We start from the raw sequence: 11,650 nt of genomic DNA on the forward strand, positions 1-11,650 counted from the left end.
TACCCCAAAAAATACATTTTATCATCATTTACTGAACCTCATATCAATATGCAAAATACTACAATAACATCTATATAAAATATTAGAAATTATTTTATTTTAACTATATTATTTTAGATCTGCCTAACAAGATAAACACTGCAACATAATATTAATATAAATAAAATATATATATGAAGTTCTTTGATGTCAATTTCATGATCAATACATTTGATAACTGAAATGATGGCACTAATTCCATTTATATAACACAAGAGCACAAGTCCACAGTGTAATACGAGATATTTCAAAGTTGCATTGCTTTCAGTTCCCCAGGTAAGCAGTCCAATATGTAGCATTGCCATGGATGACAACAAATATTAGGAAATATCTGACATCTGAATGCCGTGATTGACCAAGTATTGCAGAAAGCCAGTGTCATTTTCAGTGTAATTCACTGAAAATCTAGGCTGTCTTCATTTTCTTTTATGTGCATACAGGTTTGGAATAACATGAGGGTGAGTAAATGATGACAGGATGTTCATATTTGGCTGAATTCTCCCAGCTTTTAAGTGAAATGTTACTCAAATGAGCCTCAAACACCCAATCCTGAGTGTGGTTGCTGCAGTGTTTACCGTGTTAGTGTTTTAGCAGCGATACGTTACCAGGCTGCGAGTATGTGCATCGGTGTTTAGAACAGAGTGTCGCGGGCCGGAGCTGAATTGCCTTTATTACTGTGAAAGCTCTCAGCTGATTGATGTGCCGTGTAGAGCCGTAGATCTATATTGTTCTCCGTACACTCTCCGGCTGTCTTTCCAACTCTCGGGCAGCGGGGAAGCTTGGCAGGGCCCCGTGCGAGCACCACGGCTTAATTGTTTGGGGGTGAACGGTGAGGGGGAGGGAAGTGAGGTAAGCTCATTCCCGGCGCACAGCTCTGCCTGAACACTCAAACGCACTCAGTGACCCCGACTGTGTCTGTAACGCTCTCATCTCTCTTTCCGCAGCTCAGAGTCCCACTGCAGCAGACCCCCTACAGCAGGCCTACGCTGGAGTCCAACAATATGCAGGTCTGTCACTCAAAAGGAGGCTGTTTGTGATTTTCCTGCTTCCGAGTTAATAAAAAGTGCATGCGCTGTGTCTACTTGTGCTGGAATAAGAGGTGTGAAGTGTGTGTGTGTGTTATCTGACACATTGGCGTGTATGTGTGTGTGTGTGTGTGTGTGTGTGTCTCAGCAGCCTTCCCCGCTGCATATGGACAGATCAGCCAGGCCTTTCCCCAGCCGCCTCCCATCATCCCTCAGCAACAGAGAGAAGGTGAGTGTCGCCTCCAGATATGTCACCTGTAAGAGTGAAGGATTCAGCGTGGTCACTCTGTGTGACATTTTCCATAATTGTCTTTTCATTGATGTCCTATTAAAGTGAGATTTTATATATCGATTGTGCTGTATGCAGCAGTTGCGCTGCCGTTCAAAAGTTAATGGTCAGTGAGATTCAGAGAGGACGCATTAAATTAATCAAAAGTGACAGTAAAAACATTTACAATGTTACAAAAGTTTTCTGTTCTTTTGAACTTTCTATGCAAAGTAAAAAAAAAAATTGATACAAATATTCTGCAACTGTCTTCATTAATAATAACATTGTAAAAAATAATAAATGTGTCTTAAGCAGCAAACTGACATATTATAAAGACATTAAAAACTGGAGTAATGGCTGCTGAAAATTCAGCTTTTCATCACCGGAATTAATTACGTTTACCCATAAGCATCACCCGTAACTGTAATAATGTTTCACGATATTACTGTTCTACTGTATTTTTGATTCAAATAAATGTGCATGAGAAAAACATAAAAAAATCTTACAAACCCAAAACGTTTGAACATTAGTGTACATTCCAAGCAGCAATATTAAATAATGAAGTTATAATTATTTTTTCTTCTGATACTAAATAGACTTATAATGAAAGCAGATTAACGAGATTTACGGCCTATCAGACCTCAACAGACATTAAGGAAATAACCTAGAACAGTACTTCCCAAACCTGTCCTGGAGAGCCCCCTGTCCGGCACATTTTTTATGTCTCCCTAATCAGAAGCACTGACCAAGAATGATCCTTTAAGTTAAATTTGGTGTCAGTCTTGGTTGACTTTGTAAAACATTAACCGCAAGATTGTGGTTTCGTCTCCCTCCAGTGGCTGCTATTATAAACTATACTGAAATATCACCAACAAACCATCATACGGAGTCACGATTTGAAGTTCCAGGTTAAAGTTACTGTACTCTTGCTTTACAAAAAGAAAGATGACTGCTATGCAAATGTCAGCACCCCATGTGCATGATTAATTAACTGAGGAGAGCAGATATAGAGAAAGTTTCACTTCTGTTGTTCTCATCTGTTATGCATTATTAAATGTAATAATGTTGGTTAATGTTAATGAAAGTAGTTAGAAATTGATGTACAAAGGTTCTTTTTGAGAAAAGGACAATACCAGTTTAATTTTAATCAATATAAGTTGATTGTTGTTGGTTTCTAAAGATTGAGAAATGCATAAAAAAATCATTTTATATGCATATTAAAGTAAATAAAAAAAATGTAATAACTACAAACAGCATACAAAAAAATACAATGCCAATAACATTTTATTAGCATTGCTAGTATCTATGCTACGGTCATGATGGGCCTTATATATGTCCCAAGAAATTAAAAACAATCTTGGCAATCAGAGTAAGTGCCATGATTTGATGAAAAAGCTCAAGGTCTCTCTCCCAACAGAGGAGATCTTAACCAAGATCCGTGAACTATAAAAATTTCGATCAAGAAGTTTGTCCTTTCTCCATATTGAAAAGTGAAGAATCCCCAATCTCCAATAACCTTTTGTAAACGGGTTTCGCCTATACAGCACTTTTTGGAAGCGCTAATCTAAAACAACTCTTTTCAGGAGTGCCTGAAGAACCTGGAAGTGTCACCGCTGAGTATTCGTTTGTACGGTTATTTCATCTATACAACTTAAGGAGAGAATTGCTACTTTCAGATGCCAGGGCAACTGCTCAATAAAGATAAACTGTTTCTATAGTTTCTACTTTGGCAAGCCAAGTCTAATTTCGCCATTTGTGTCTTTGTTTTGCCCTCCATTTCTCTTTATTCCTCTCATTTCCACCTATTCTTTCTGTGCTGTCTGCTCTCTTTCTCTCCTGTCTAACCGCCTCTCTAATCCTCTGTATCCCACAATCCTCCTTGTCTTTCTCTCTCTTTCTCTGTCTCCAGGGCCGGAGGGCTGTAACCTGTTTATTTATCACCTCCCTCAGGAGTTTGGGGACGGCGAACTGATGCAGATGTTCCTGCCTTTCGGTAATGTCATCTCCTCCAAAGTGTTTGTGGATCGGGCGACAAACCAAAGTAAATGCTTTGGTGGGTAAAAATGATAAGACACCTGTGAAGATTATTCTCATTCCTACTCACACTATTAACATTTTTACCTCATTTCTCTACCACAGCGAAGCTTTCGATTGAAGCCGGGTGTGCACTGTGTGGTTTTGGCTACTTTTTCGCCATCTAACATCATTCAGTTCGTTCATAGGGCTAAACTGAGTTTTCGATCACTTAGTATAACACATTCATCAATAAGCAACTTTTACAATGAATCGTAGCTTCTGAAGTTTTCCAGTGTCTGAAATTTTAACAGAAGCGAGCTTGTGCCAATTAAATATCTTATAATGATATATTATCATTGTCACCAGACTATCAAAATGACCAAAAGTGGCAAATCCATTTGTGCAGTTTGGGGTTTTTCATTTTGGATTTATGTTATTACTTCGGCTTTGTGTAAAAATGCCAAAGTCAGAACAAACCTGGACTGGTGACATGGTCATATAGATAATATGCATATATTACTCCTAAAATGTTTCATCGTCCAGTCTGAGAAGCAACAGGACAGTGAAAAAAAAAAATCACACAGTGTTCACCTGGCTTGAGACAGGAAAAAAGAATGAATGGAAAATTAAAGGAAAAAAGAAGAGGATATAGTGTAGCATCTTTATGTCCTTAATCAGCGCGGGACATGAGGCTGTAGGGGGAAACGACTAATGTGAACCTCTATATTTTAATTAGCGCTATCTGCAGCTTCACTGGCTCCTTGACTTATCAGAGGCATCCCATGCATGAACAAACACAACGCTATTCGATTTGGACTTAATATAAACGCAGTTAGCGGGAGGTGTTTCAGAGACTCTGACGTGATGATTTGAAATGCTGAGCCAGCTGAAATAATCACAGTACCTCATGACAGAACAACTGAGAGTGAGAAAATAGATGAGAAAATGAGAGCAAATCATTTGCGTTAAAATGTTCACGTGTTAAATGGCAGAATTTGGCTGTCATTGCTAAGACTTCAAGAACAGATTGAAGATGACTTACACCATACATTTTGTTTACCAGAATATATGTGACCCTGGACCACAAAAGCATTCTTAAGTCGCTGGAGTACATTTGTAGCAATAGCCAACAATATACATTGTATGGGTCAAAATGATTGATTTTTCTTTTATGCCAAAAATTAAGTAAAGATCATGTTCCATGAAGACATTTTGTAAATTTCCTATTGTAAATATATCAAAACTTAGTATCATGCATTGCTAAGAACTTAATTTGGACAACTTTAAAGACGATTTTCAGAGTATTTAGATTTTTTTGCACCCTCAGATAGTACACTACAAACAGTTGCATCCCAGCCAAATATTGTCCGATCCTAACAAACCATATATCAATGGAAAGCTTATTTATTCAGCTTCCAGAAGATGTATAAATCTCAATTTCATAAAAAAGGCCCTTATGACTGGTTTTGTGGTCCAGGGTCACATATGATAACTACAAAACTATATAAAGTGTAAACCATAATAATGCATTTTTGTAGTAATTCAAGCTACCTTTTTAATGAAGTAGCTACACTACAAATTACAAACAAACCCCCATAAAATCAAAATGACAGTTTTATGACTTTTAGTCCATGTTTGTTAGCTTTAACACTAAATTCTAGCACACTTTGAAAAGTTTTCTAACAACCAAAAATATTAGCGATTCATCGTGCGCACAGATTTCGTCCTATAAAATTAGATTTGTCTGGACTTCCTGCTTAAATAGGAAATACATCAACAATTTCATATGGTTATTAAAAACCACCTTTGAAAATGTAGTTTAGTAGTGACATTATTTGTTGCTCATATTAAATTAATAATAATAAATAATAATTACTCTAAATAATTAACACCATTGATCATTTTAAAAAGTATTTGTCAGCTTTAGTACCAGCAGCAGAGACGTTTTGAAAAACAGCTTATGACTGGAAAAAATATAATTTGACATCAGCTAAGCTATTTTCCCAATGCTTAAAATGTAGTCAAGTTAGTAGTGTCGCTATTTATACTTCCCAGTGCAGTTCCTTGCATAGTAGAAATCATTTTATATTGAAATTTTATGAGACATTAACACTATCTGAACATTAGCAGGTTAATTATTTGCAATTTTCTGTACTCTGCACGTCATTAAAAAGACGATCTGGCTAACTGCCTCTCGCTAATGTTAGGAGCGACTGGATATTGTGTATTAGGTTGTGCATGTTCTCTGTGCTTCTGATTATTGTGTATAAAATGTATGCTGTTGTACTGTATTGATTGACTTTGTGCATATATGTTAGATGTTAAACATGTGGTAAATATGTGTCACGATGACTTAAGTAAACTTGTTTGATACCCTCCCTCCCTTCATTTCACGCTCACCTCATTCTTTGTCATAAAATAATTTCTGGCCTCATCCCCCCCCCCCCCCCCCCCCCACCCCAATTCCACCTTCACCTTCCCACAATCCTATCTAACGTCCATCTGTCCATCGCATTACCTTCTCATCCATCTGGTGCTAACCTGTCGTCCTCTCTCTGTCTCCATCTTTCACCCTTCGTTCTCCAGGCTTTGTGAGCTTTGATAACCCAGGCAGCGCTCAGGCCGCCATCCAGTCCATGAATGGCTTTCAGATCGGCATGAAGAGACTCAAAGTGCAGCTGAAGAGGCCAAAGGACGCCAACCGCCCATATTAGCCCCGTCCCTCCCCCCAGCCACCCCTGACCCTGGGGGTGAAGGCCGCCGCTGCGCACAGGGAACGACAGGTTAGCCAAATCACCTTGGAGCCAAAAGACACAAAGATACACACACATACTATACAAGTGAACAAACGGGTTCCGTCTAATTTGTGGACTGAGTCATTGAAAAGTACTAGCTCAAAACAGTGACACTCTCCCTGACTCAGTGATTTCCATTTTTACTTTGCATAATTAAAAAAATAAAAGACTTATTGAATATGTAATTTCACTCTTAAATAAAAGTAAAACGGCTTGTGCTGTTTCAGGTTGACTTTGTCTAACAGAATATGATATTAAATAGGACTAGTCTGGGGCAGGGCTGTGACGGAGGGGGAAAGATTAGTTGTTTCCATGTATCTCAGATCATCTCACATCTCATCTAAATGAAGATGGAAAATCAATGCTGTGTCATTAATTTACCCTGCTGATGCCTTTTAACTGGGCCAAGTTATTACCTACTTACACAGCTAGTGAGGAATCTCACACATTAAGGCTTCTACACGTCTCAACACTGACCTTATACATTAAACCCTTTTCCAGATACACTGCAAAAATCATTTTGCTTCTCAGTATTTCTGTCATTTTATAGCAAAATAGCTAAACATCATTATAACGACATAATCAAAACTTCAATGTCTTAATGTAAGACTTAAGATTTATTTTTATTAAAATATATATGAAGTTTATTTGCAAAAACATAACTCTTGTTCAAAAATCATGAAAAATAATTATATGTAATTGTATCTGTTATATTATAAATTAAATAATATAATTGACAAATTAATTACTTGCATTAATAATTAACAAATAAAGCCATAATTACTATAAAAACATTGTAAATGAAAATTACAAAAAGAAATGTAAAAATGCTTGTCAAATGTTTAATACACCAGCAACAGAAGTCATGGCCTAATGGTTAGAGAGTTGGACTCGTAATCGAAAGGTTGCGAGTTCGAGCCCCCGGCCGGCAGGAATTGTAGGTGGGGGGAGGGAATTTCGAGTACTGGGTCACCACTGGGAACTTCGAAGAGCACCAATTTCGAGTATGGGTCACCATACTTGACAATACGTCATGACTTTACTTTACTTTACTAACAGATGGACTAAGCTAACAAGCATGGATTAAAAGCCACAAGATGTGGTCTTTTAAAGTCGCAATGAAACAGCACATTACACCAGACAAGTATAATGTTTTCACCAGAAGATCCAGTTATTACAATATGATTAAACATTACAAGGTCAAAAAAATTAATGAATAAATTAAAACACATGCATGGATGATTTATTCACATAAGATCAACAACATTCATTCAGACTAGATGGGGTGAATTTTCAATTCATACCTTTAAATGCTTTGTTCTTTTTGTGTTTCCTCCCTATAGGTTTTGTAGAGCTGGAACACATGTTGATAACATGCCAAATGTATTTGAACACACAACAGATCAAGAACATCGGGGCTGGGGATACAGTAGAGCTGAAGCGGGACATGAGGAGGATGTAGCCGCGTTATATACCACCACCACCAGGCTCAATGGACCTTTTTGGACTTCAGTGTTTAACTCAGGGGAGCCGCGGTGTTACTGGACCATACCGTACTCCCTTCTCTGAACCCCCGAGCCCATTTTGCAGGACCACAGGACACACTAATGAAGACCAACACAAAATATATAAATATATATTTAAAAAAAAGAAAAAAAAACAATGTAAGCCCTCAAAAGGCTTATCTATGAATAAGTAGTATGGCAAAAACACTTTTTAAAACTAAGATAAGACTTTTAGATGGGAATCATGTAATATTGAACACGTCTTTGGGAAAACTTTTTAAAGAAATGTTTTAGAAACCAACAAAACGGATTAAAAAAAAAGAACAAAAAAACTTGAAAGACAGAACTTTTTGGAAGGATGTGACAATTTAGAACAAGAACTTGCTTCGACTTGGGATGGCCAACTTTTTTCTTGGAGTGCCTGTCCGTTTCCAGGGGCAACGGCTGCCACAAACTGCAGCCTCCGTCCGCTGGGAGACTTACCTGTCATTCCTTAGTTGTGTAGGGACCAAATGACCAAACCTTTTTATCATAAATGATACAGAAAAAAAAGAAAAGAAAAAAAAAAAGACTCGTACCTGTAACATTGGACCACTGCATCTCTTGCTGTGCCAATCGGTTTAAGAGTTGTATTTAAAAAAAAAAAAAGATGATGATGATATATGTATAAAAAGACCATATATGACTATATGCATAAATGCATACATATAGATTGCTGATATGCTTTTGAATACTGGCAGAACTATTTCCGATGGCCCGTTGAGGCCGCTCACTTCGCTAGTTTACAATTACTGCTGAAAATGAAGAATATTTATTTTTATTTCTCTTCTAGTTTTTCTCTGTGGTGAAAGGGTGCATGGGAAGGGTTGTTCCATAATGCAGCCTTACCTTTTCTATCTTATGTCCCGACCTTGTAGTTAAGAGACCATCTTAAAAAGGTTTGAGATAAACAATCCTGTTTATATATATACCGTACATACAATATGTATATGTATAGCAGACGTTCAAGCAATATGTATTCATATTTATGCACCTGTACAGCATATATATGGATACATATGATATTAATCCCAAAACCTATATATGTATTTATATGCATATATTTTATATGTGTGTATATATAGAAACCGGCTATTCAATATGTAGAGCTGTAATTTTTTTGTAGATTTAAGCTGGAGTTTGAAACCACTGCTCTGCTTTGGACTTTTACCACTGGGAAGAATCTCAAATCGGCAGCTGCAATCTGCAGGCATTCCTCTCGATCCGATAAAACGTTCCTTATCCGCCAACAAACACACACACACACAAGGGTAAGAAAACTGATTACGTTTGTGTATATATGTGTATATGCTACTTACAAATGCAAAAAGGCCTCCTCTCGTAAGAGTTTAAAGAGAATCAGGATCATTACGAAATAGTACAGAATGCGGATATATCTGCCTCCCGCCTCTGCAAACATTCGCAAACAAACAACGTTTTCATTCGAACCGAACGCTGGCTTTAAAAACGAAGGCCTGGCGTTTTTCTAACCTCGATCGCCTTGTTCGCGCATGCGCCGTCGAATCGTCAGCAGTGCGTCCGTGCACCTGGCAGCACTGTGCTACGACACCGCTAGCAGCCATTCATTATTATTATGATGTCAAAACAACAGAAACACTCTTCTTCTTTACAAAAGAAAAAAAAAACTAAAAAAAACAAAGAAACTACTATAGCTACAGCTAACAGCAAAGCCTTCAAATATCTGTTGACATGACAAACCTGTGCAGCTTGACACCGCCATTTACCGATTTATACCCACTCGACGTTCTGCTTACGGTTACAATGAAGTGGGCATTATGTACGTTTTGCACAAGTATAGTCAGAATCCGCATCCCATTGCGTGTTTACATGTGCTGCTTCAACGTTCAGACTGATTCGAGGGGAGTTTTCCCGCGCGCGGGTGTTGAGGATGGAACTCCCGTTTTTGAATTTCTTGTTATCGCAAATTAAGGACTTTAACGATTTTTTTGGTTATGCTTTGCAACTGACCTATTATACAAGATGGCACTATTGTAAATATATGATAATTCCAGAGCTGGTTAATTGATTTTACCGAGGAGTAAAGCGTCTGTACAGAGGGGTTAGGGTTAGGGTTAGAGGTGGGGGGGAGGGGAGCAGTAGTTAGTTCACCTCATTTCGAAGGGGAATTCAGTTCTGAATCGACGCGTCTTCAGACGGGTTCCACGAATGTTGTATTTTGCCTTCTAGATCTTTCCGACACATGATCATTCAGGTATTCCAGGATCTTTTGCAAGGATATGCATTCCCTCTGTTGGATTTCAGTGTCACCCTTTTTCAACATGTCTCTCGCGCTCATCATCTTCCTCCGTGTTTCAGCTGCAACTGTTTACATAGCAATCTGGAAATGTAGAGTTGACAAAACCGACAAGATAGAACAGAAATTTTATTATAAATATAAGTATATACATGAACTACTGAATATACTGTAAATGTTTTTTTCTCTGCTCCTCTGTATATAGGTTTGCATATTTTATAGTCTTTTACTTCTATCTAGAAGGACTGGATGACTAAGAAAATTTAAAGACAAAAAAATGAAACACTGAATTAAAGCAGGTAAACTCTAGTCCTTAGAGATGCAGTATGGTTGTAAGGTATTTAATTATGGAACGTAAGAAGAGCCAATCAGATTTGATCACTTTCAGAACTGCTGCCAATATGCTTATTTATTTGCCTATTTATGTATTCATTCGTTCATTTTTTTTCAAATGTCATTTAAATTATTTTTTTTCTCCATTTTAAAATACTAATATATGTACTTTTATCATTTCAACGGTTGTAAATTTTATGTTTGTAACCACACCAAATATCATTTTGTCATTTAAACAATGCTTTTTTTTTATATATATTTTTACATGTTTTTGTATTGTAAGACACAATGGAACAATGCAACTGGCAGAATCAGGGTAATCCTTTATGGAGAATGTAGAACTCTTGAAGGACTGGTGTCAAAAGTTTTTTTGCTGCACCTGTTAGAACTGTCTGCTGTTTTCTTCTGTTCTGCGATTCCATGCATCTGTCAGAACTCTGATTTGCTTCACTGCTTTTTCTCAAACACTGGAAAAAAAGGAAGAAAAACTGCACTAATCCATCAGACTCTGGTTTTATAGCCGTTCTTCATTAGCACCAACTGTCTTCAACTCATCAGAAAAAAGTCAGAACTTACAGAAACAATGCAGTAAAATGGGGTTAAAAAAAAAAAGAGAAAAAAAAAATTCAGACATTTTGAGCACAGTTGAGCGTGTTGGGTGGTATCTGTGGATTTTTGCCAAGCCTATCACAAAGAGATTGAGCTGTATTAGCAGTCGGAGTGCTGCCGCAGCTCCTGCCCTATTCTCAACTCCACGTTTCTCTGGTCCCTAGACTCTCTTTTGTAATTTTACTGAATGATGCGTTTCCGCTTAAGCCCAGTAATAAAGCACAGTGTAGAATAAAGCAGCATTATGCTTGTCCCATTTCCTGCTGTATGTCTATACAAGCCTTTTTCTGAGTTGTTTTTATCTCTTTCTCTCTTTTTATGGATTTGTGGCACAACTGATGTACTCTGAAACCACTTCAAAGGCAGAGGGTTTACATGCACACACACACACGGGCCTCTCTGAAACTTTCTTTACAACACTTCAGATCAAATTAGACCAATAGCCCTGGAGCGATGTTTGACTGAATCCCATTGCATATACTGATGCTCCCAGATCGAGTTTGAAGTATCAAAGCATATATGCTGGGTATATCGTAAAAGCAGGGGAATAGGAAAGTGAGGGGACACATTAAAAATCGTGCTACACCCCCTGTGGAAAAAAAAAAAATTGTTAATATATGCAGAAAATGAAATGACTCATGAATATTGTGGAAAACAGAGCGCTGACTGGAAATGCATCATACTGACTAGTCACTCTTACGAGAATTTCTCATTTCATCAGATGACAGTGGGATTATACGTTACAG

General features: G+C 37.6%; 1 protein-coding gene across 1 annotated transcript in view; it reads left to right on the top strand.

Moving 5' to 3' along the window:
• Positions 1-7,957, top strand: part of LOC306862415 (CUGBP Elav-like family member 4) — an 86,700-nt gene extending 78,743 nt beyond the window's left edge. The window contains exons 10-14 of the mRNA XM_079405212.1: positions 984-1,046; positions 1,216-1,293; positions 3,242-3,385; positions 5,935-6,131; positions 7,487-7,957. Coding sequence (XP_079261338.1) covers positions 984-1,046; positions 1,216-1,293; positions 3,242-3,385; positions 5,935-6,062 — 413 coding nt within the window. The 3' untranslated portion in view covers positions 6,063-6,131; positions 7,487-7,957. The remainder of the gene's footprint in view (positions 1-983; positions 1,047-1,215; positions 1,294-3,241; positions 3,386-5,934; positions 6,132-7,486) is intronic.
• The last annotated feature ends 3,693 nt before the right edge of the window (positions 7,958-11,650 follow it).

The sequence above is a fragment of the Barbus barbus genome, assembly GCF_936440315.1.
Source record: "Barbus barbus genome assembly, chromosome: 43".
Classification (NCBI taxonomy): Eukaryota; Metazoa; Chordata; class Actinopteri; order Cypriniformes; family Cyprinidae; genus Barbus; species Barbus barbus.